The sequence below is a fragment of the Castor canadensis genome, chromosome 10 (assembly GCF_047511655.1).
Source record: "Castor canadensis chromosome 10, mCasCan1.hap1v2, whole genome shotgun sequence".
Taxonomy (NCBI): Eukaryota; Metazoa; Chordata; class Mammalia; order Rodentia; family Castoridae; genus Castor; species Castor canadensis.
The window spans coordinates 145871411-145897446 of NC_133395.1; the positions used below are offsets into that span (position 1 = coordinate 145871411).

General features: G+C 50.9%; 1 protein-coding gene across 2 annotated transcripts in view; it reads left to right on the forward strand.

Moving 5' to 3' along the window:
• The window catches only part of Fbln2 (fibulin 2), a 71958-nt gene that overhangs the window by 24590 nt on the left and 21332 nt on the right, over positions 1 to 26036 (forward strand). For both annotated transcript variants that reach the window (XM_074044563.1, XM_020176167.2), the window contains exons 3-5: positions 20929 to 21040; positions 22338 to 22467; positions 25014 to 25194. In XM_074044563.1, the coding sequence (XP_073900664.1) occupies positions 20929 to 21040; positions 22338 to 22467; positions 25014 to 25194 (423 nt within the window). The remainder of the gene's footprint in view (positions 1 to 20928; positions 21041 to 22337; positions 22468 to 25013; positions 25195 to 26036) is intronic.

Genomic DNA, 26036 nt, shown 5'->3' on the forward strand with positions numbered 1-26036 from the left:
CTTCCAGTGGGCAGGACACACAGCCTCCTGGTGGAGCCCCAGTGAGGTGAAAGCCCCTGTTCCTGTGACTCAGTGCTTCCACCAAGTTGGGGAGATGGGCTCCAGCTCCTGCCCCGAGCTGAGCAGGGTCTGAGACGTGTGGCTATTGGGACAGGAGGGTGCGGTGGGCAGTGGGCCCCTGCTTCCCACTTAGTCCTGGGCCTGCAGGAGGTGGAGGCAGGGTACGGGGTGGGGGGTGCAGGAGATCAGGATCTAATGAAATGCATGTGTATGGTGGGGGCACAGAGGGGGCGGCAGCCTGGCCTGGGAGGGAGTTGGGGCTGCAGGCTCTGGGGTTCCAAAATAGACTTCCCTGGCCCCTTGCTTCTCTTGCTGCCAGAGGCCTCGGTGTGGAGCTCTGTAGAACTGCTTTGCCCCATTCGTGTTTGCCTCTGTCCTGGGCTTTCTCAGATGGATTTGGGGTGTGGTTTTGGTGAGGACTGCTGGCAGCTGGGCTCGACTGCATGCCCTTCATCCAGCTGTCTGAGTGCCATCCTGGTAGGCGCTCAGCACGTGCAAAGGCCCAGAGATCAGAATCAGCAGCTGAGGCTCTGGCTGTGCATGGAGTGGAGATAAGGCAAGTTAGGGAAGTGTGGACTTAGGTGGGACCCAGGAGCTCAGACCTGGCCAGATCCACATCCATCACCCACCTCTGTCTTCCATCCTGCTCCCTGCCCAGTGTCCACCATCACCTACCAGTTTACATGCTCTGATTCCATGATATGTGACTTGGGCAAGTGGCTTGCCCCTTTGGTGCCTCAGTCACCCATCTGTAGGCAGCAGAGAAGTCCCTGCTTCGTGGGACTGTTTTGAAGATTAATTGAGGTAATTCAAGTCAAGTGCTCGGCCTGGAGCGGAGTACTTGCTGAGTAATTACAAATGTTCGCAATCAATATCTTCCATCTGCTCGTCACCCTGTCTGCTCACTTCTGCAGCAGGCACCCTGAGTGTCCTCTCTCTGCTGGGGGTTGTGCCAGTGAGCAAGGCAGGCTCAGCCTCCGCATTTGGAGGCCCAGTGGGGTGGAATGCATTGGGCGGGGACACACACACAGGTTTGTCCCTGGTCACAATCTTGGGTGTGCAGCATGACAAGGAGGGGGGGTTTACAGGTGGAGACTCATCTTGCTGCTGAGCGTGTACAGGGAAGTGGGGTTTGGATCTTAGAGCCTCTGGCTGCCATTGTGGGTGAGGGCAGGGGTGGAGGCGGCGGGGATCCTGGGGAATGGAGGGGCCCTGGATGGGGAGAAGCTGGGCGGTGGCATTGCCTGGATCAGCCTGTGGAGCCTGCAATGGGCCGGAAGTGACCCACAGCCCTGTTGCCAAGGCAACCTGGGGGCCTGGAGGAGGTAGTTTCCAGCCATTGACCCAGGCTGGACTGCCGTGGAGGTCCTGCCTGGGAGCCGGAGCTGTGCCAGGGATCCAGGCTGTCTCAGTTGAGCCACCCCTGCCTCTGAGCGTGTCCAGATGTGGCCTAATGGAAGCCACATGCCCAGCTTGCTGGGCTGGGGAGAAGGGATCTGATGCCGTTGTCAGTGGGGGGCTTTCAGAGGTGGCTTTTCTCACTGTACAGGGAGCCGGGCCCCTTCCTGCTGCAGTACTGTGTGTGAGTTCAGAGGCTCTTGAGAGCAGTGGAAGACAGTTCCCTGCTTGTGAACCCCAGGAAAGGGTGGCAGACCAGGTGCCTTCCTCAGGGCCTCACGGAACCAGGTTGTGCAGAGATGGGGTCTGTGAATGCTGTGAAGCTTGCGAGAACAGAGACTCCTTAAAATTCAGGTACTGTTTCATCCTACAGACAGCATGTAGCACCTGAGACTTGTGCCACCACTGTCAGAAGAGCTGGTGCCAGTTAAGCCCTTTTGCCCTACCGTAGCCTCACCCACCCAGGAGTGGGAAGTCCGCTGGCCGTGGATGCACGCAGAAAGTGGTGGCATCAGGTTTCTCTGCACTGCTTTGTCCCTATGGTCCCTCCTGAGTGTCCGGTGTGTGCTTGGGCCAGGGCAGGTACTGCGAGCACAATGCTGAGCAAAACCCAGCCCCGAGTTCCCCATTAGGAAGCCCAGGGTGGGAGAGAATAGGAACCTGTCACACAGGTGTGAAATTCTGAGCTGTGGGTGATGAGGGCTCAAACTCCTCCTGGGGATCAAGGAAGGCTTCCTGAAGGAAATGGTGCCTGAGCTGCAGTGCAGTGGCAGCTGGGGAGCTGTGAGAAGAGGGTTCTCCAGGCAGGGGTAATGCGTGTGCAAAGTTCCTGCACCTATGGGGAATTGAATTGCGTTGGGCAGAGACCCTGTGGCTGGTGATAGGAGCTAGACCCAGAGTGACAGGAAAATTCTCAGGATGGAGATTTCGGCCTTTGTCCTGAGGGCAGTGGGAGGCCACTGAAGGTCTGAGGTAGGGGCAGCATGATCTGAAGGGTGCAGAGGGAACACAGGTGCCCTCAACCCTTGCAACCCCAGGAGCTAGCCTGGTCCTTCTGAAGTTGTAAATCTGTGGGGGCCAGAACCACCAGGCTGTAGCTCCACGGAGCAGCAGAGAGTGACTGCCTGGGTTTGGCCCATTCCTTGGAGTCCTGGCAGATTTTCCTCTCCAGTCTTAGCCTGTGGCGTTTTAAACCTGTGTGATGTCTGAGGAGTCCATGAGGACAACACAAGGTCCCAGGGAAGCCCCAGGCCTGTGGCCAGCATGATAGACTCATACCCCACAGGACCTCCAGGCTCCTGGGGCAAGTGGGGCAGGTGGCCCCATCCAGCAGCAGAGCCCTTCGAGGGGGACTTAGAGATGGATCAACTGTTCCTTCCCCTCCCACCTCCAGCCACAGGGCTTAGACATGGAGCATCTGAAGTGCCACGGCTTCAGGGGGCCTGCCGGAAACAACGTGGATCGGCCAAGACTCTGGGGCTTCCCACCGGCTCTGCAGTCCCCAGACCTGATGCAGTGTTGTGTCAGGAAGCTGGGAGGACGTGACGGGCCCTCCAAATTCGTGATTCATACAGAAAATATTCAGGAGAAAGATGGCGCCAGTACTGAACAGTGCAGACTTCCTTTTGGTCAGCATTCCCTAAGCATTTACACTGGGATGTGATGGCAAGTGACCTGGAGATGCTTAAAAGTCTACAGGAGGAAGTGCACAAGATCCGGAAAACCATGCCACTTTCTGTAAGGGGCAAGGGGCTTGGGCATCCAGGGATTTGGGAACCTGCAGGGCCCTGGGTCCAATCCCCTCATGGACCCGGGACAGCTGAATGGGGTTAGGAGTACAGGGTTGGAGGACTGTCACCTGGGGCCTGTGGCACCACTCCTGAGCCCGGTTACCTCATGAGGTTCTGAGCACATGGGCTGTGTAAGGGATAATGGGGATTTCCCTCAGTCTCAGGAGCCGGGCTGCAGGAGGCATGGTCGGCGGTGGCCTGCCTCTGTCTTGCTCTTGTCTGTCTGCGTCTGCAGGGCATGCTTGTGAGTGTTAGGATTTGTTGCAGGTTGGACGTGACGGCTCACGCCTGTAATCTCAGCTGCTTGAGAGGCCTAGGTAGGAGGATCAGGGTCTAAGGCCAGCCTGGCAAAAAGCAAGAACCTATCTAAAAAATAATGAAAGCAAAAAAGGACTGGGGGCATGCTCAAAAAGATAGATTGTCTGCTTAGCAGGCACAGGCCCCGAGTTCAAACCCAGTACCATGGGGAATAAAAAAAAGAATTTGTTGCATATATTTAGACGTGAGAAGACTTTCCATAAAACTCAGCTTCTGGCTTTTTGAAAAATTGGTGTATACAGCCATGCTAGGCCCATATGACACAGGCCAGTCATCTGAGAAGCTGGGAAGAGGCTGCTGTTCAAGTAGGGCAGACACTATGTGTTTGCCTCCAGGCTGGCTCTCCTGGCTGTCATCACTGATGGCCAGCCCTGGTTGGTGCTGGGTTCAGGCCCACTGTTTGGGACACCTGTTAAAAACATGGAGTGCTACCTGGTGGCAATTCTGGGAGAGGCCATGTGGTCACCCCATTTTATGGAGGGGAAAACTGTGCCCCGTGTGGTCCCTCGTTTCTTCCTCATCTCTCTGTTCCTCATGGACTCTCATCTCTACCCCATGTGGTCCCTTGTCCCTGCCCCATGTTGTTCCTCATCCTCAGTGAGTTTAGTCTGGCCTGCCCCAGGTAGAAGGTGAGTAATCACAACATCCTTGCATTAGGCTCCGAACCAGCAGTGTGCTGCTTTTGCCCCTTCTGGTGCCAGTGGAGTCAGGAGCTGACTCAGACCAAGGACATCTCTGCTGCAGATCCATACAGCAGACCACTTGGAATAAGGAGGGGCACGGGGTGGTCAGTGTGGTCTTGCTCTTGTCTGTCTAGCCTCTTACCTGCGGCAGGTGCTTCTCCTACCTCACTTACTCTTCATGACAGAGGGAGCCTGCCCCATGGGGTGGAAAGGTGCCTGGGCAGTAGTGTGGCCCTGCTCCAAACCCACCTCTGTCCATGTGCAAAGCTGCCCTTCGTGCATGGCCCACTATGAGACTCTTCAGTGATGAAACAAGGACTTCATGGCTCTTTCTGAGGAGGGTCAGTGCAGTCCCTACTTGTACTCAGAAGCATCCAGTGCTTGGAGACAGCTAAGCTTGTTGGAGTCTCTGCACTTCTCTTGAATCGGGGCCGCTGGGCGGCGCCAGCTTCTTTCCTGGTTTGGTGTTGAGTTTCTCTCATTGGTTGTAAACACCTGGACAGTCACAGCCTGTTAGGATGCTGATGACAAGAGCACACACCGCCTACTGTCTGGGAGCCACAGGAGGTGAGGCCTGCCATGGCCATTGGGCCATTGGACCGTGCAGCTGTCACCTCCCACAGCTTCCTAAGGTGCAGCTGGAAGGCAAGCGCTGGGCCTCTGGCCCCTCCTCCTAGTGGTTGGAGCCCACCATGGAGCCCCCTTCCAGAACCATGGCTCTGCTAACATGACACACCCACGAGATTCCTGGAACCCCACCACAGTGGCAGGCAGCTGGCACAATCCCCAGAGGGGCTGTTGGGGGGACAGGGGCTCAGTGAAGATATTCAGCTGTAGTATTTTCTTGTTTGAGATATACATGTATATGTACACACAGAAGTACACACATATGTAAACACATGCGTATACACCCACAGTCATTGCTTGGTACCTGTAGGGAGTTAGCTCTGGGACCCCCTTGTGTACCAACATGCAAGGATGCTTAAGCCCTTTATCTAAGTAGCATAGTGTTTGCACAGAAGCCATGTACACCGTCCTGTACTCATTCAGTTGTCTCTAGATGATTTAATGTGGTGACAGTGCTGTGTAAAGAGTTGTGAGACTGTATTGTTTCGGGAGTGATGACAAGAAAAGGTCTGTACAGGTCCAACACAGACATAATTTTTCTTCCAAATACTTTTTTATTCTGAGTTGGTTGAATGCATAAATGTGGAGGCCAAGTGTGTATACCTATATGTAGTATGCACATGTGTGTGCATGGCATGTTGTACTTGCAGCTCTAAAGAATAAACACATTCTCCTGTGTCATTCCCACATCCCATGACCCTGCGTGTCACATGCTTGCCGGTCCCTAACCAGCTGGCACTCAGACGGCCTGCATATTGCTCCACCGTCTGCAAAGTGTACTGGTCACTCACTGTGTAAAAGCAGTACATAGCCAGGGATGCCTGCATAGTGTGTGGTTTCCCTTTGGCTGCTACGTGCTCTGTGTCCCCTCTCTAAGCATTTGTACTGAAGCATCTCCAGTGTCTTACTTTAGCACCTTAGAACGACGCTCCTCTTAGAACTTCCTGTTAGAGTCTGCTGTGCGGCTGTGAAGTGCACAAGTCCTCACGTGGCAGATCAGTGAGTGCGTGTTTCTGTGCATCACTGAACCCACCTAAAAGGTCTGAACTGGCGATTTCCTGTGCCAGGTCTTCCACGTTAGTTCTTATCCCTTCTGCCCTCATTCAAACCACTCTTCTGACTTATCGATGAATCTTGCCTATTGTTGAACTTATTCTGTGGAATGGGAACTATAATGCATGGTCTTACTTGTGTTTGGTTTTGGTACAAGATGTATTTGAGACTCATTCTTGTTCTTTCACATAGCAGTTAAATTGCTATTAAAGCCATTAACTGGGTGGGGCATGGTAGGATACTTCTGTAATCCCAGCTACTCAGGAGGCAAATATTGGAAGGATCAAAGTCTAAGTCCAGCCCTGACAAAAAGTTAGTAAGACTCTGTTTCAACCAATAAGCTGGATGTGGTGGTGCACAGACCCCAGCTAGGTGAGGAGGCACAGGCAGGAGAATCATGATCTGAGGCTGGCCTCTAGGCAAAAAAGCAAGACCCTATTCCAAAAAAATAACTAAACTAAAAAAGACTGGGCTGTGGCTCAAGTGGTAGCGTGCCTGCCTGTCGGGCAAGGCCTTGAACTCAAATCCCTGTACAGACAACAAAAAAGCTGTCAATTGCAGTAAAGTTGCACATAGTAGTTAAAAGTGTTCTTCACTGCCTCATTACAGGACTGAGCCGTGGCTCACTGATCTACTCCAGCGTGCTGGCTGGTTGTTCTTGGTTCCTGGTGGTGAGGATGACGGGTTCCTCTTTTGGGAGCTCACACCTAGGATTGGATTCGCTACACTGAGGGTGTGCTTCGCTTTAGCTGACGTAGCCATCGGCTCCCAAGGTGCATGGCCAGGTATGTGCCCACACTCAGTGGGTAAGGGTTCCAGCTCTCCTGGTCTGTGCCAGTACTGGACGGTGCCATTCTGTTTCACCTTAGCCACCTGGTGGGGGTGCAGCGATGTCTCTTTCTTGTGTTGGTTCGTACTCCTTCATAAATGATGGTGCTGAGAAAGTTTGCTACTATTGACTGTGCTTTGCCCATGTCAAGAGTAGGTTCCTCTGTCTTCTTGAGTTGTAGGAAGTCTTTCCTATGTCCTGGTCATTAGTCGTTTGTTGGAGGTGGGGCTTCTCATTCTGTGACTTGCTTTTCCACACTCCAGATGGCTTCTCACAAACCCATGGCCAGTGCTGCCATCCGAGGAATATGAAATCCTAATTCTACAGAACTCCCACTTACTGATCCTGATTTTTTTGTGTCCTGTGTAAGAAACCTTTGTCACCAGGCACAGTGGCTCACGCCTGCAATCCTAGCTACTTGGGAGGCTGAGATTGGGAGTATGGCAGTTCAAGGCCAGCTTGGGAGATTGAGGGGAGTTCACAAGACCCCATTTCAGCCAGTAAAAGCTGGGTGTGGAGGCGCATCTGTCATCCCAGCTATGTGGGAGGTGTAAATAGGATTGTGGTCCAGGCTGGGCATAAAGGCAAAACCCTATTCAAAAAACAACTAAAGCAAAAAGGGCTGGGTCTGCAAATCCCTCCCCCCAAAAAACCATTGTCTGCTTTGAAGTCACATTTCCTGCGTGGTATTCTGGGTGTTTTATTATTTTGCCCATCACATTCAGAGCCTTTGTTCATCCAGAGTGGGTTTCTGTATGTGGTATGAGAATCTAATTAATTTTTTTCTGTTTAACCTTTCATTTCTTTGGCAGTGCTTGGTAATTTTTAGCAAAGAGATCTTACATAGCTTCAATTAGATCTGTCCCTACCCATGTGATGTTTTTGATACTGCTGTAGATTGTACTGATTTTAAGCTGTGTTCTTTGCCCATTATTCCTGGTTGGCTTTTGCAATCATTTCTTTAGCCCGTAACGCTGTGGGGAGATGGTCTTGTGATGGGCTCTGCTGAGCTGGGCCAGGAGTGACTGACACTAGGTGGGCTTGTTTGCATCTGTGTGGTCAGTGGGCCGGCTGACCTAGGTGGCATCTGCTGTGATGGTTGTCTCTGCTTCCTTGGTCTCTCAGCCTCTGGGGTGTTCATGTGGCAACTTGGCGGGGTCCCAGGAGAGAAGGAGCAGCAGCCACAGAGCCTCTATGGATTTCACAACTGCTGTATCCTGTTGCCCAAGGCAGTGTCATCATAAGGCCAGTCTGGACTCAAGAGGTGGCGAGGGGCTGCAAAGAGTAGTGGCCATTTTTGCAGTTGTCATGAATAGGATGACAATATTCAAGTTGAACTTAGCATCTTCCTCTGGATCCTCATTAAAGTCTTACATGTGCCAGACAGCAGTGGCTCACGCCTGTAATCCTCGCTACTCGGGAGGTGGAGATTGGGAGGATCATGGTTTGAGGCCAGCCCAGGAAAAAAGTATGTGAGATCTCATCTCAATAGAAAAAGCTGACTGTGGTGGTGTACACCTGTCATCCCAGCTACTGTGGGAAGCATAAGTAGGATTGCTATCCAGGCCAGCCCAGGCAAAAAGTGAGACCCTAGCTCAAAAATAACCGCAGCAAAAAGGTCTGGAGGGATGGCTTGAGTGGTGGAGTGCCTGCCAAGCAAGAACAAAATCCTGAGTTCAAACCCCAGTACTGCCAAAAAAATAAATAGATAAAAATTAAAATTAAAAAGCCCTACATGTGTTACCTAACCAGGTCCACTTGCACACTCACTTTGTGATACAGAATCTTTGGAAATATTTTCAAGTCAGTTCCAGACAGAGAGCACTATAAGTCTTGGGGACAGCAGCACCATGTTCCCATCTTGGTGCGCTCACTTGGCTTGCCTTTATAAAGAAGACAATTCGCCCTAACTTGCAGGTTGTTTGGAGAATCAAATGGGGTGATACATTCAAAAGATCCCGTTGGGGTCAACAGTAAGCACTAACAAGTGTAAGTTCTTCCTCTATCACTCCCCAACCTCGGAAGGAGCCCCACTTTGATTTTTTTTTTTTTGCAGTGCTGGGGAGGGAACACTGGGTCTCCTGCACATTGGTCACATGGCTCTGCCATGGAGCCACACCCCATCCTACAACCCCAGTTTTAAAACCATGTCCCAGAAAGCCTGTGTAACGCCCAGAGTGGAGTTGAGATGACCTGCATCTGACAAGCTTGCAGAACCTTTCCATGAACATCTTTCCTTTTCTGCTGGTGCTTTTCTTTTTGGAGTTCAGAACCATTACGTTTGCCCTCTGGGACCAGGAGTTAAACAATTTTGGACCCCTCTGGCAAACATGAAAGCGTCAGGTGGGTGTGGGATGCTGGAAGCAGCAGCCAGAGTTCATCATCCAGAGCACATGGCCGGAAAGGGACATGGGTGGGGTGGGGGGGTAGAAGCTCCTTGAGTTTAAGTTTATCCCCTCTGCTTTTGTCTGTGCTCGGTCACCACCTGTCACCATTCCTGGGCTCAGGGGACCTGCAACTTGAGTGCTCCTGTGCTTGGCCTGGGGGCGAGGGTCATCCAGAGAATAAGTCTCTGTGGCCTCTGTTTTTCTGGGCCTTGGTTCTTACAGCTGGATGGTGGCTGTTACCACAGAGATCCTGGCTCTGGCAGGAACAGGAATCTTAGCCCCGACCAGGGCCCAGGAAACAACTCCTTCATCGGGGCCAGGCCTCTTGGGCTGCTAGCGCTGAACCATCAGACTTGGTTCCAGGTGGCCCTTGGCACTGCAGGGGAGGCAGTGACGCCCACCTCTCAGCCTTGTGGAGGGTGCAAGGAGGTAAGAGCCATTCTTGAGAGTGGGCTTGGGGAGGGCTGCTGGAGTGGGCCTGCTTCCCAGGAAGAACTGGTGCATGGCAGGAGCTAAAGCTTCCCTTCCCTCCTCCTGCCTTCCCTCCTTGCTTCCTTTCTTGGATTTTGCTCATCAGCTTTCTGAAGGCCCAGCTCCAGAACCCCATGGCTGCCCCTGGCTGGGGTGTGTGGGCTGAGCCAAGTCAGGCCTCTGTCTGCCCATGTGTGAATGGACATGGCTCCTCTTCTAAGAGCCAGGGGAAGATGCCTTGGGTACAGGCTGCCATCCAGCAGGTGACTGCCAGGTCTGAGCTCAGCTGGCCTTCTGGGTCACTTCTGGGTCACTTCCGGGCCAGGCTCGGGTGAGCTTGCTGGGGATGGGGGCAGACAGACAACGCCTTCCCAAGCTGTAAGACGGTGTGAGGGGCGGGGAAGAGCAGAGTCCTGGGCCTGGGGCGCTTGCTGTCCTGCCATTCCCTGCTCAGTTCTGTGATCCTGAGGCGCTTGCTGTCCTGCCATTCCCTGCTCAGTTCTGTGATCCTGAGGCGCTTGCTGTCCTGCCATTCCCTGCTCAGTTCTGTGATCCTGAGGCGCTTGCTGTCCTGCCATTCCCTGCTCAGTTCTGTGATCCTGGGGCGCTTGCTGTCCTGCCATTCCCTGCTCAGTTCTGTGATCCTGGGGCGCTTGCTGTCCTGCCATTCCCTGCTCAGTTCTGTGATCCTGGGGCGCTTGCTGTCCTGCCATTCCCTGCTCAGTTCTGTGATCCTGGGGCAGCTGCACTCAAGACTCCTGCCTGTGTGTCTACTTTATATGTTTCATGGAAAGACTCAGACACCTGGGTGGTTGAGGAAGGCCCATCTGACCCCCGCACGACCCTTCAGAGAACACCAAGGATGCTGGGAACTCCAGCACACAGCTCTCTGGGCTGTTTGCCGAGGCTCTGCAAACATCTGATCAAATAGAGGCTTGGTGGGGAGTGACAACATTCAGCACCCTCCTGCCAGGTGGAGAAATTTCTCTGCAACGCTTCCAAAGCCAGAATTCTTTAGGGCTTCAATGTTGGCAAGAGGGGGACTATTTATAGGGTCATGACCTCTGGGCTAGGTTGATCTGGTCACCCATTGTCCTGTGATCAAAGGAGTTCGAATCCCTGGGATCTCAGTATCTGTTTAAAACAGAAGTTTTTTGATTGGATAGTACCTGCCTATGATAAAAAACAAAACCAGAATACAAAAGGGGCAAACAGGGATGGATCAGTGTCCCTCCCTAGGATGGGCCCCTCCCCAAGACCATGACTGTTGCACTGCCTCCTTCTCCTTCCAGAAATGCTCTAGGCATGTCTACATGTTCCTTTAAAAAGACGAATGGTGGGTTATTGCATACGCCATTGAGCATTGACCAAGACTTTTCTTTTTTTGGGGGGGATATATATTTTTTTAATTTCTTTTTTTTCTCTTTTATTCATATGTGCATACAATGTTTGGGTCATTTCTCCCCCCTTCCCCCCGCCTTCTTCCTTACTTACCCTGTCCCCTCCCTCTCCCCCCTACCCCCTCGCTACCCGGCAGAAACTGTTTTGCCCTTATCTCTAATTTTGTTGTAGAGAGAGTATAAGCAATAATAGAAGGAACAAGGGTTTTTGCTAGTTGAGATTAGGATAGCTATACAGGGAGTTGACTTGCATTGATTTCCTGTGCATGTGTGTTATATTCTAAATTAATTCTTCTCAAACTAACCTTTTCTCTAGTTCCTGGTCCCCTTCTCCTATTGGCCTCTGCCAAGACCTTTCTTCAGTACGCTCAGGCGTGATGTCATAACATGCCTGCGCCTCTGATGCTAACCCTGCATGAGAGTGGATGGGTGTGATGTTGATTCTTTAGTCACTGGCATTCGGGCTGTTTCTGGAATCCTTGATGTCACAGCACATCAAGCATCTGGGACCCTCCTGCTTGTGTTTCAGGGCATCTGTCAGCGGATCGGATTCTGGGAACGGGAAGTACCAGCTCAAGGTTTTCAGAATTACACTGTAATGCATTTTCCAACTTTACACAACACAAAAGCAGTCATTGAGCGTGCAGCTCAGGGGCCAGAGCACATATTTACAGTGCTATGCTTCCTCACCACCATAGGCTCCAGAACGTCTTCATCTTCCCAAACTGAACTGTCCCCCTTAAATGCTTCACTCCCCACCTCTCCCCCTGCTCCAGCAACTGCCACGAGACTTTGTCCCTATGAATTTGAAGCTCCAGGGGCCTCAAATAAGTGGAATCACATGGTACATACAGTCTTTGTGTCTGGCTCATAGCACTGAGCTGAGTCCTCATTTTCTTTTTTTGTTTTTGGTGGTACTGGGGTTTGAACTAGGGCTTTGTGCTTGCTAGGCAGGTGCTGTACTGCTTGAGCCATGCCTCCAAGCCCTTTTTGTTCTAGTTATTGTAGAGATAAGGTGTTGCTTTTTACCTGGGCTGGCCTGAACCTTGATCCTCCTATTTATGCTTCCTACAGTAGCTGGGATGACAGGCACTTGCTATAATAACCCAGCTGTTGGTTGAGATGGAGTGTCACAAACTGGCCTGAAACTATGATCCTTCCAGTCTCTGCCTCCTGATTAGCTAGGATTTTTACAGACATGAGCCCCTGTGCCTGGCTGTGCTGGGCTCTATTTCTAAAATCTTAGGCTTTAGTATTCATTTTAGAATTTTGTGAGCATATTACCTTTTCCAGTACTGTTTTTGTTGTCTTTGGAGTAGAGGAGCATGCAGGGCCTGTGAACAGTTCAAGAAGCATTAGTGGGGCTAGAGATGTAGCTCAGTGGTTGGGCATGTGTATAGCCTGCTCAGGGCCCTGGGTTTGATCCCCAGTGCAGAGGGGAAGCAGCACAAAAGCAGGCAGCGGGGTAGAAATCATGTCACCACTCTGCCATGGGACCCTTCCAACTTCCCTTGCCCCGTAAGCAGTCTTGCCTCTCTGTGCCCTGTTTTTGAACTTTGATGGGAGAAGCTGTGCTGTCCTGTGACTTGCTTCTTTCCTCAGCCTGTCACCTATGTGGCTGCAGCTGTAACTCAGCCTGTGTCATTGTGCTGTGGTGTGTGCACCCCGTCTCCTGCCCGTGGGTGGGTGCATGGGTTTTCAGTGTGTGGCCCCTGATGCACATGCTGAGGATGAAGTCACTGCCATGGGGGCTTGCACATCTACCTGAGCAGGTGGCTTTTCCAAAGTGCTTCTGTTTTCCCTCTAGCACCCAGGGATGTGAGAGGCGGGGTCCCCACCTGAGTCAGGAGCCATTCAAACTCCCTACTGGCAGGACCCTGGTGGTAATGAATTAATTCATTCAGACAGAAGTCACCAAACACTCCATATGTGTCAGGGGACAAAGAGCACCTCTTATTTGCCATGTACTGAATCATTTCAGGTCCCCGCTTTGTGATATGTGGGTGGGGTAAAGTTTTTTGCTGATTTTACAGGTGAGAGAATAAGAGACTCAGGTCAGGCAATTTACCCAAGTCCCAGGTCAGTGAGCGGGGGCCCAACTGAATGCCTGTGCTCACTGGGTGCTAGTGACACACGTCTGTGCTCTTCGTAAAGACATACAGCAGAAACTGTCACATACAGGTGGTGTGAGGGGTCTGGTTTGCGGGTGAGGGTTTGCGTTCTTTCCTGTTTTCCCGAGACTGGGTCTTTAAACTCTCAGACCCTCTTTTTACGCATATGGGGAACAGTCTGAGATCAGTGAACTTTGTATGGTTAATGTGAGCTTCAAATGAAATGACATGTGCCACAAGCCTGGAACACTCCATCCAACCTCAGGTTTTTTTTTTTCTTTTATTATTCATATGTACATTCAAGGCTTGGTTCATTTCTCCCCCCTGCCCCCACCCCCTCCCTTACCACCCACTCCACCCCCTCCCTCTCCCCCCCCAATACCCAGCAGAAACTATTTTGTCCTTATTTCTAATTTTGTTGTAGAGAGAGTATAAGCAATAACAGGAAGGGACAAGGGTTTTTGCTGGTTGAGATAAGGATAGCTATACAGGGTATTGACTCACATTGATTTCCAGTGCATGGGTGTTACCTTCTAGGTTAATTCTTTTTGATCTAATCTTTTCTCTAGTACCTGTTCCCCTTTTCCTATTGGCCTCAGTTGCATTTAAGGTATCTGCTTTAGTTTCTCTGCGTTAAGGGCAACAAATGCTAGCTAATTTTTTAGGTGTCTTACTTATCCTCACCCCTCCCTTGTGTGCTCTCGCTTTTATCATGTGCTCATAGTCCAATCCACTTGTTGTCTTTGCCCTTGATCTAATGTCCACATATGAGGGAGAACATATGATTTTTGGTCTTTTGGGCCAGGCTAACCTCACTCAGAATGATGTTCTCCAATTCCATCCATTTACCAGCGAATGATAACATTTCGTTCTTCTTCATGGCTGCATAAAATTCCATTGTGTATAGATACCACATTTTCTTGATCCATTTGTCAGTGGTGGGGCATCTTGGCTATTTCCATAACTTGGCTATTGTGAATAGTGCCGCAATAAACATGGGTGTGCAGGTGAGTCTGGAGTAACCTGTGTCACAGTCTTTTGGGTATATCCCCAAGAGTGGTATTGCTGGATCAAGTGGTAGATCGATGTCTAGCTTTTTAAGTAGCCTCCAAATTTTTTTCCAGAGTGGTTGTACTAGTTTACATTCCCACCAACAGTGTAAGAGGGTTCCTTTTTCCGCGCATCCTCGCCAACACCTGTTGTTGGTGGTGTTTTTAATGATGGCTATTCTAACAGGGGTGAGGTAGAATCTTAGCGTGGTTTTAATTTGCATTTCCTTTATTGCTAGAGATGGTGAGCATTTTTTCATGTGTTTTTTGGCCATTTGAATTTCTTCTTTTGAGAAAGTTCTGTTTAGTTCACGTGCCCATTTCTTTATTGGTTCATTAGTTTTGGGAGAATTTAGTTTTTTAGGTTCCCTATATATTCTGGTTATCAGTCCTTTGTCTGATGTATAGTTGGCAAATATTTTCTCCCACTCTGTGGGTGTTCTCTTCAGTTTAGAGACCATTTCTTTTGATGAACAGGAGCTTTTTAGTTTTATGAGGTCCCATTTATCTATGCTATCTCTTAGTTGCTGTGCTGCTGGCAACCTCAGGTTTTATGAAGTACCAGGTCCTCCTATGCCCTGTGGGGCCACTGTGGACCCTGAGATGACTCAGATCTATTCTTGGCCAGGAGACCCTCCAGTCTGGAGTTGAAGCAAGCAGGCCACCTGACAGGGATCTCAGGTGCATGTGTGAACAAAACCAGAGGAGGGGGTGCTTATCTTGCCTGAGAGGGAGGTGGGTGTGGCAGAGGCAGGGGGTATGGAGGGTGAGGAGTTGTATTTGCATTGCCTCATAAGGCTGGTGGCTGGGCCCTTCCCAGTCCAACGGGAGGAGCAGGGCATTCCCAGTGTGGAGCAGCAAGTGCAAACACACGAGTGAGGCAAGGTGTGTGTGGCCATGCAGGGGGGCGGGAGCTGGCTCATGCGTCTGGGCTGTGCTGTGAAGATCTTGATTGTCACACCAGCAAGTGGTACTTTGTTCTATAGTGACTTCCTAGTGGGGTCTGTCCGTGGAGCCCCAAGATGACTCAGGGCTATTCACGGCCAAGGCATTATGGGGAAGACTAGTGGTTGGCGTATAAGTTAGTTTTTAAGCACTGAGGTCATGGAGACCCTCCTCAACAAGATGAGATTCCTGAAAAGAGAGAGCCAGCCTGGTTGAATGTGGGGTTGGGGCAGGGCATGGGGTAGGGCTGGAGGATTCCAGACAGACAGCAGAGTAAATACAAAGGCCTTGGACAGGAATGAGCCTGAGGAGTTCAGGGAGAGAGGTCAGAGAAAGGAGGAAGTGGGAAGGGTGGCAGGGACACAGTGAGTAGGCTGGGTAAGACAGTGGAGACCTGTAGGCACAGGAGATGACTCAGCTGTTACAGGTGTGAACAGTTATCCTATCACCATGCTGAAGGTGACTGGAGGGCAGAGTGGGATGGTGGAGTGAGGTGAAGGTGGCTGGCCTACAGTGTGCTTTGGAGGCAGTCCTGGGGTGACAGGCTGGCAAATGTGGCCCAGGAGGGTCCCAAGGATGATGTGTCTTTTGCTGACCCAGGAAGACTTGGGGAGGAGGCAGATAGAGTACATCGGGAGCTGAACAGATTCCCACTAAGGGAAGCTGTGAGACATCCTATAGCAGTTCCCTAGCCAGTCGTGTGGTTGTGTGTGCATGTGACCAGGGCTAGGGACCTATGTGTAGGAAAGGCCAAGGTGAGGTGGCATCGGAAGCCTAGAAAGTGGAGGAGATCAGGCAGAGCAAGGGCATGGTGAGAGAGGTCTCAGAGCAGGAGTTCTGCAGGGCTGCAGCTCAATGACGTAGGTCACTAGAGAGAGACAGAGGCTGGCTTCTGGGGGGCAGGGAAGGAGGCATGGAGGGGTTGGCTTCAGGACCATCCTGGAGGATTGTGGCTAGGGGTTCTCCAGACAAGAGGACCAGGGGTCTTCATCTTTCTAGGCTTTACACAGCCCACATCTTGGACAGTACCTGGCAACTCTATGCTTGGCCTGGTTCCAACTCCCCCTCCTACAAGTGGGTGGCCTCACAGCACAGCATAAGGGTCATAGCACCTGATTCCTTTGTTTGAGAAAGAGGGAAGCCAGGGTGGGAAAGATCAGGAGAGAATGGTGGGAAGCCTGCCATGCACTGCTGAAGTCTGGCCTCTGATCAAGGTGGGGCAGGAAGAGAATGCTATTCCATCCACGTGAAAGCAGAGCTGCCTCTCGGGTTGCTGGTGATTACAGTCACAGGGAGGACCAGCAGGATTGGCCACATTAAGTTGCCTGTACCACGGACATGGCGGAGCCAAGGCCTGAGGAGGGAAAGGGAGGGGGGGAAATTGAGGTGTGGGACTTCCTCAGTGAGGACAACACTCTCGCTCTGGGTCACAAGGCATTTGAGTGCTTGGGCCCATGCCTGGCTCATTGCTAGCACTCAGTACATTCGGCTCACTCTTCTCTTGTTTGTGACCCATCACATGTTGTTGCCTGGTCAAGACCCTGGGATCTGTTGCAATCTCCTAATCTCTGTCAGGCAATGTTGGAAGAGCCCTAGGGAGGAGGGGTTCAGGCCTGTAAAAGAAAGGTCATGTGTTATGTTTTGGATATGAAATGGCCCCCAGAGGCTCCTGTGTTTAAGGCTGGGTTACGAGTTGATGGGTTTTTGGGAAGTGAGGGCTCATGAGTGCTCTCCCTTCCATGGATTAATCCGTTGATGGATTTGTAATGTGATAGCTACTGGGAGGTGGGGATAGTTAGGAGGCAGGGCCTGGTTGGAGGAAGTAGGTCACGAGGGTTGTGCCTTTGAAGGGTATCTTATCCCTGACCCCTTCCTGTCTGTGTCCCTCTGCTTCCTATCCACTGCTTCTCTCTGTCACCTGCCCACTACCACCATAGTCTGCCTCACCCTGACCCAAAGCAATAGAGCCGGACTGAAACTCCTGAGCTCCTGAGGCAAAACCAATCCTCCTCTAAATTGTTCTCTCAGGTTATTTGTCACCTGCTGTCTGAGCTATACAGAGACAGGACAAGCTGCCTGGGTGGACTGAATTCTGTATCACCAGGACTAGAGGGATAGCTCAAACGTAAAGCACCTGCTTTGCAAGCATGAAGTGCTGTGTTCAAACTTCAGTCCCACCAGAAACAGCAACAACAAAACAACTCAGAGGTATTCGAGTAAGGGGAGATACCCCACCTTGTGTGTAAGGAGAAGGGATTTAGCATTGAACACTGGCTACCAGGTGGCCACAGAAATTCAGGTCCTGACCACGTGGCTCTGGCCAGGAGAGACAGGGTTCTGCTTGACAGCTAGGGCCTTGAGTCCTGGCCTGTGGTGTCTGTGCACACTTGATGGTCTCCATTGATCCAGCTACTGACACAGTGGTTCTTAGCTTCTGGGGCTTACTGACTCACTCAGCAAACACTCACTGTGTGCCAGGCACATGCCAAGGCTGGGATAGATGGCATCCTGCCACTGCAGAGGAGGAAACTGACCCTTGGGGAAGCAAAGTCTCAAACACAGAGGGTCACGCCTAGCCATAGGTGCTGTGATTCGAGCTGAGTGAGTGATGGGAGTGTTGCTGGGGCTGATTGGTGTCCTGTGCTGTCTTCTGCTGTACACATTGCACGCTTCATGTAGTCAGTAGCCTAAAGGTTTACCTTTTGTTTATGGAGCTTTGCTTCCAAAGAAGCCTGTCTTTACCCTAAAATTATTTCTTAGGTTTTCTTCTAACACCCCGTTTGTAGATTTAGAATTTATTTTTACATATTTTGTAAGGCAGGTCCCAACACCATATATTGAATCCTTTCTGTATTGGCTAGCTTTCCAAGGATGTGATAAGATGTTTGATATATATTTTGGCTCACAGTTTCAGAATTTCCCTGACCCCACAGAGTGCCACAGTTTGGCAACCAAACCTTTAACAAATGGGGTCTTTGGGGGACATTTAAGATCCAAATCTTAACGCTGACTGCCCCTTTATCTCAGGGTCATTTCCACATACACAGGCCTGCTTCCGAACACCATTCTGGCCCATTGGTCTCCCTGTCCCTTCAGTTCCAGGCTCAGAACTTTAAAGTGTGTTTTGCTAGTACCCTGGCCACACTGCTAGGGATACTAGTAGTTTCCTTTGTTCTTCTTTTCTAGAAAGTTTCTCAGATATCCTTCAGCATTTCTTTCTTTACATGAATTTTAGAATCATCTCCAAATCCTGTTACAAATTATGATGGGACTTTGATCATGATTGCATGGAAGTTGCACATTAAGTGGAGGAAAGTTCACCTCAGTCTCTTACCCAGACACATGGCGTGTATTTTGAATAAAGTATGTATACTCAGAGAATTAATTTTTTCTTCATGTGGATTAAGTGTGCATACTGTTGATTTATTTCTCTTTCAAATGGGATTTCTTTCCTACTAATTTCCCTTCTTATCATTGCTAGTATATTGGCGAGTCATCATTTGAGTACACTTACTTTTGCTTTTAGTCATCGTATTAGAATAACAGTTGTTGAGTGTTAACTTTAATACTTTGTCAGATTTTATTTCATTTAGAAAGATGAAGCCATAATGTCTGCAAGTAACAGCTGCTGTTTCTTCTTCCTGTTATTTCCTTTGGCCCATTTTTCTTGTTTTATGGCTTTGGCTCATGTCTCTAGGGCAGTGCTAAACAGTAGTGTGGACAGTAGCATTGTCAGTGGGTATTTTTTCAGGCTTCATTGAGGGCTGTGTCTGATGTTTCCTCATTGAGTGTAAAGTTTGCTGCTTGTTTCTGTTTATCAAGAACTCTTTACTCCTGGGGCCTCAGAGCAAAGCAGGGACAGGTTTTTGAAACTTATTTCCTCTTTTGTCCAAAAGAGAATTTGGAATGTAGGAAATCTCTAAGCAGATGATCCTTAGCAGGCTCTTGCTCTCACTAGAATGGTACAGGCTTCGTGCACCCCTTGGGGTGTGTTCCTCAGTCCTGCCAGGTTATAGGAGTTACTCGGGATGCTTAGAGGTCCTTGGCTTCACACCTGTGCAGACATTCAGTCCCCATGTTGAGGAGGATATTGAATCTTTAGGAGGAGAAATGAGCATCAGCTGGTGGTGCTGAGATGTGGACCTTGAGGCTCTGAGGTTCTTCCTCCCCCTGCTGCCCCTCAGGATGTATGTCTCAGGCGTTCTATGCAGGATTGACTTAGGAACCCTGTTTCTGTTCAGACCTTGGCAGCAAAGACTTGGGGAATTATAGTCTTCATTTCCTGGTGAGGCTCTTATCCTCTCTGCAAAGCTTTCTCTTGTTTTATTTATGTATTTATTCCCTTTCATCCCTCTCCATTCCCATCCACCATTGCCACCCCATAGGTGACAAGTCTAGTCTGCTTTTTTTTCTCTCTCTGTTCTCTTTTCTCTTCTCTCCCAGAATTTGTTTTTGGTTTTTTTGTTGTTCTTTTTTTTTTTTTTTTTTGCAGTGCCAGGATTGAAACCAGGGCCACCTTCTGCATGTTAAGGAAATGCTGAGCCTCACCCCCAGCCCTGTGTGCAGTGTCCCTAGTTTGTACAATGGATGTCACCTGGTTTCTTCCTTTTTTCCCTGCATGTTGTTGTGTGTCTGTGTGTCCAGCTCCACATTGCTGTGGTCCAACTTCACCTGCTGTTTGTACATCTAGTTTCCTGTTTCTGACAGCTTGCAGAGTCCTCTATGTGGGATGCCTGCAAATTTTACTTACCCATGTCCGCTGGGATGGATACCAGCCCCATCCACAGCTTACCTGACTTAGGCTCCTTGTGCTGGTGGTGGTACAGAGCTGGGCAAGGAGCTTTGCTACCAGTGACACCAGGGGCAGAACTTGGGCCGAGGTGAACATATAACCAAAGCCATGTCACCACTTCTACTTCCCTTGGTCCTCGCCATTGTGTGGCATTTATCACTCACAACTTTTCCAGTTTTATAGCTGTTTAACATTGGGCTTAGGTTTTTTTGGTAATTTCCAGGAGTTTAGTGTGTTCTGCAGATGGCAGTCCCTTGTACATTTTAGAAATTTCAGAACTGTCTCTTAATCCATCCGTAGTCTATCACCATCTGTTATACGGAAAGCATGAATAGCGAGTAGTCAAATCCCTCAATTTGAGGGCTCCGTGCGTGTGGTGCGGGATATGAACCCAGGCCTCACATACCAGGCAAGTGCTCTACCACTGAGCCACAGCCCAGAAATTTGTGTTATGCAGTTCTCTGCACATGATTCCTCTGTCCTCCCCAACTACAGTGTTTACTGTTAAATGTTCCTCCATTCACTTGTGTAGTGAGTTGTACACGTCTGTTGCTGCTGCTGTTTTCTTGCCTCCTGTCCTGTCCTGGTGGCTTAGATCAGGTTCTTTGGATGCAAAGCCTGGATCAGGATATCTTGCACATGTGTTGATTCACTTGGGGAGACCTCTGGGGAGAAACTGTCCAGGGAGTGGGACGGAGCCAGACAAGGCTATGGTCAGCTGCAGGGGACTGTGGCATGTGAGTGGCCCGCAGTTGTGCCCTTGTCAGTCATTGGCTGCTCTCCTCCCTGACCACGCCCTAGGGAGGACTGAGATTCCGAGCCTCCTAGGCAATTCCCTGAAGCTGGCTGCAGCTGTGAGCGGTTAGCAGCATGTGCACAGCATCAGAGTAGGAATTTATCTGTTTGGTACCAGGCATCTGAACAGCCCCTGGCAGCATACCTGGTGGCCCCAGATACCTGGGAGCCATGCTTCTCACCAACAGTCTTAATTCTAACCTCACATTGCCACCCGTAGGCTCCACCAAGGACCTGATCGAGACATGCTGTGCAGCTGGACAGCAGTGGGCCATTGACAATGACGAATGCCTGGAGATTCCTGAGAGTGGGGCTGAGGGTGACATCTGCAGGTGAGGGAGCCCTTGGGCAGGCACAGCTGCCCCCATCTTCCCCAGATCCTGCTCTCCCCAGAGTTCAGGCTCCAGCAGCACCAGGTGCACAGGCACAGGGGTGACTGAAGGTGGCTGTCATGAGCCACCTGGCCAGGCTTTGTGCAAACACGAGGCGCACTGGCTGGTCCCGAGAATAGAGTAATCACGTGAATTGTAGCTGGCGTAGAGAGCATAATCTGCTGGGCACAACTTGGAGCAAGTTGTGAAGGCCTGTTATCACCTTGGGATGGCTGAGGCCTCCCCACACACTGTGGCCACTGCTGAGCAGCACTCCACCCCACCTGTTTGCTCCTCATCCCACCTTCCTTCCTGACTCAGTGGCCCTGACTGCTCTCAGTCAAGAGTCATTTATTCTCATGGTTCTCTCTGCCAGGCCAGAAGAGACCTTGGTCGGCCTTTTGTCCACCTTTCCTCCAGAGACAACATCTTTTCCAGTCTACTCCTCTTTCCAAAGAAGAAGCAGTTCAGAGAGGCAGTGTGATTTTCCCAAAGCTGCACAGCTTATTGGCAGTGTGGCCAGGACTAGACCCCATGTGTTCTGATGTCTAGCCCACGTTGCCTTCTTCAGAGAAATTTAAACTCTCACCTTGTAACTTCCCTTTCCTTTTCGTTCTTACCACCCCACAAGTGGGGTCGTGTGCCATTCAGAGTTCTGGGGTTCTGGGCTTAATGGCCCTAGTGCACACATGTGTCCCTCTTGCAATGGGGACTCACCCCTGCATGGACAGCTGCTTCCACTGATGTACAGCTGTCCCCAGGACATACCCCTCCCCATGTGGTGCTGAGTCCTGCCTGCCTGTGACACCTGCCTGGCTATCCTGGCTCATTAGCTATCCCTGTCCCACAGGCAGCCCTGCAGTAAGGGGCAGGCTGTGACCAAGGACCTGGAGGTCCTTCTATCCTGGCAGACCCACCCCCTGTTTCTGGGATTGGGTCTCCCTATCCTTTCAGGCCTGGCATTGAACCTTTAAATGCCCAGCCCTTCCCTCAGAGGTCAGGAACACATAGCAGTGAGACCCGGGCCTGAACTTCTTGGTTAGGCAAGAAGCAAACCATGTGGTGTGTGTGTGTGGAGGGGGGGTGGGGCTTGAGCCTGCTGTGCCACGGTGCTGGCCCTACTTGCCGTGGACCTTAGGTGGGGCTTCCCTTCTCTGAGCCTACCTCTGTGAGGTGGGGACCATCATCCTCCTGGAGAGGGCCCCCGGGGGACCAGGTGGGCCCTAGACACTGATGCATGCTAGGCTCTCTGTTGCAGGACGGCCCAGAGGCACTGCTGTGTCTCCTACCTGAAGGAGAAGAGCTGCATGGCTGGCGTCATGGGGGCCAAGGAGGGTGAAGCCTGTGGGACTGAAGACAGTGACACCTGCGGCGTCTCCCTGTACAAGGCAAGCCCCATCGGTGGCATTGGTGGGTGGGATGTGAGAGGGGACTGGCCTGGGCCTGAAGGTCCTCGAGGGCTGAGGGTTAGCTCCCCGTGGGGCCTCTCTCCCCTGGCGGGTGACACATGGAGAAGCTCATCCTCTGCATAAAAAGCATCAGCAGTTATTATTGGCTAGTTAGTCTATAAAGTGCTTATTGAACCGCAGTGTGTGCTGGGCACTGTTCCAGTGCCAGGCATTAGGAACACAGCAGTGAACAACCGGTGATGGTCCCTGCCCTTCTGGCACTTTCTGTTCAGGGAAATGGGTCAGGGTGCTTGTGTTGGTGTATGGTGCACTAGAAGTTGGGGATGCTAAAGAGATTTATGAAGGAGGTCAGTGTGTGTGAGCTCATGCTCACCTCAGTTTGGCTGAAAGCAGCAGAAATCTCCAGAACACTGACCTATCTCTCCTACACTGGAGGAGCAAATAGCTCCATGGTCACCTGGATAGGGCCACAGGCTCCTGCTGACCTGATGCTTTGCCAGTGTCAGTTTGCTGCCTTGTGGGTCCAAATGCCCATGCAAGTTCCATGTAGGAGCAGGAGGAAGGGGAGAAGAGCCTGGTGTTAGGGAGAGGACCTTGTTGACAGGCAAATTTAGAATCCCATTTCTGGATTACATTTAACCCCAGACCAGTTCTCTTGTCTCAGCCTCAGCTTCTCCATCCTGCAGGGTGAGTGTGAGGGCCAGAGATGGCACCAGTGAGCATGTGGTCAGACTCCCAGGTCTTCTGTGTGGGCTGCTCAGCATCAGAGGTGCAAGCTGGGACAGCAACTGCAATTGCTGCTAACAACACCCAGAATTGCGTGGCTTATGACTGGCCCAGTACCTGAGTCTGGTCAGCTCATTGCCTCTGCTGGCCAGGACCATGTTCTATGGCTAGTGGCTTCACTGGGTCCAGATGACCGAAGCTGGCTGCAGCTGAGCTAGCTAGTCTCTCATGCACAGCAGGCTTGTTCAGGGGGTTCTAAGAAAGGGAATAAAAGCATGTGTGTTAGTTAGCTTTTGTTACTGTGACAATACACCTGAGATAATCAGCATAGAAGGGTTGTGAGGCAAGCATACTGTTTGCCTCACAGTTTCAGAGGTTTCAGTCCATGGTCGCTTGAGGCCTTTGGGTCTGTGGTGAGGCAGCACTTCATGGCAGGGAATGCATGGTGGAGCAAGCTGCTTACGTCTTGGTAGCCAGGAAACAAAAGAGAGGGAGAGAGAGAAATCTGTGTCCCATATTCCCCTTTGAGGGCATGGCCTCAGTGACCTGAGACCACCACCAGGTCCCTCCTCTTAAAGGTTCACCAGATAGTGTCACAGGGGACCAAGCTTTTAACATATGGGCCATAGGGGGACATTCCAGATCCAAGGCATGCAAGGCCATTTGAGACTTAGGTCCCAAACCAGCACAGTCACTTCTGTCTCATCCTAGTGCCCAAAGCAAGTCATGGGCACAACTAAGTGGTTAGGAAATGTACTTGCTTTCTTAGTAAGAGGAGCTGAAAGACAGTGGACCTGAGGAAACATGGGCAATTGCAGTATTATTTCAGCTAATCTACCACCATAGTTTAAAAAGTTAAAGCAAACTTCTTTTTGGAGGTATGCAGGCTGAGATGGGGTAAAGCTATAAGCACCCTCAGGGCCCAGCCTTTGAGTGTTCTGTTTAGCCATCCTTAGGTTAGAGGTTTGTCTTCAGATCACTTCATACCCCATATCCTGCAAAGGCTCCACACACACGAATGTGCAGAAAGAAGAGCAGAAATGATGCACGTCCAAGTAGAGTCAGTGCCAGTTAAGAGCTTCCTTGGAAGGGCTCCTGGGAAATGCTGACTTTCAGCTGGCCTGAATTGTGGTCTTCTGGTAAACGTGAGGCGGAGGGGCTTGGCTGAGGGTGAATTCATAGTCTTCTTCCATGAAAGGCCATTTCTCTATGAAAATTAACATTAGCCCTGTCCTTGCTAGACCTTAGACATGGAGGTGGACCCCCCTTTGCCCTGGGAGAGTACATAGGTAGGCAGAGGAGACCATATAACATTAAATCACCCCCATTGCTGGGCACAGTGGCTCCCAGCTACTCAGGAGGTAGAGATAGGGAGGATTGAGATTCAAGGCCAGCCTGGGAAAAAGTTAGCAAGACTCCCCCATCTCAACCAACATCTCAACTAACATTTCAGCCAACAAGTTGATCCCAATTACTCAGAAGGGATAGGTAGGAGGAGCAAAGTCCAGACCAGCAAGGACAAAAATATGAGACTCTCCCTGAAAAATAACTAAAGCAAAAAGGGCTGAGGGTGTTGCTCAGGTGGTAGAGCGCCTGTGTAGCAAGTGGGAGGCCCTGAGTTTAAGCCCCAGTACCACCCCCCAAAAGAAATCACCTCCATCCACTAGCCCATCTCCTGAGTGTGGCCCCAGGCCATGCCCTGGGGACCTTGGGTGAGTTCCGGGCACATAGGCCATGGGAAGACAGGCGGGCTTTAAGGGCCAGTCCCAGCAGTGATGGCTTTGTCTCCCTCTTTCCAGCAATGCTGTGACTGCTGTGGCCTGGGACTCCGCGTGCGGGCTGAGGGCCAGTTGTGCGAGTCCAACCCCAATCTAGGTTACCCCTGCAACCATGTCATGCTCTCTTGCTGTGAGGGCGAAGATCCCCTCATTGTGCCTGAGGCCCGCCGGCCTCCAGAGCCTGAGGCTGCCCCACGGAGAGGTGGGTGCTCCCCCTCCCAGGCTGGCTGGGCATCAGGGACAGCTGGGTGAGTTGAGGGGAATGGTTGGGGCTCCTAGCCAAGGCCATGTGCCTTCGGGACTCTGTGAAGACCCTGCGTCCATCTTGATCAGTGGTTTGTGGTACAAACTTTGTCTGCACAGAGTTCTGTGGCCACTGACTATGCACTCTGCCATGTTAATTCTGAGATGGTGACTGAATTCAGATCTCTATACACAATCTACTCCCACACACCTACCAGCTACCACATGGTACCCTTCCACTGTCCACTCACCATCTCCCAACAACTTGTCCACCACATCCTTCCATCTTCTTCCCACCCACTCACCAATCCATTCTACGTCTCCCTCCCTCCACCTACTTACCCCATTTATCCCTCCCTCCTTTTGTCCCCTCCCTTCTTCCATCCATCTTTACCTTCCTTCCTTCCTCCCTCCATCCATCCATTCCTCCACCCACCCATCCCTCCATCTTTCCATCCATTTAACCTATGCTTTTGCCTATCTCTCCACCCATTCATCTTTCCACTTCCTTATCTTTCCCCCTGATCTGTCCATGCATCCACCCACCCATTTACACATTCATCCATTTACCCATTCACCTACCCACCCATTCATCCAAGGGGCTGGTTGAGCACTGATGTGAACACCAAGTTATTGCCCAAAAGAGGCTGATTCAAGGTGGAGTCAGGAGGAAATCCAGCTTCAGGGGTCAGAAGGTGGGTGGGCTGGAGGGGAGCAAGTAGACAACATGACAGGGTCCAGAGCTAGGGATACTGTATTCCCTCCTCCTGTTGGGAACTTCTGGGTAACCTAGGCCTTAGA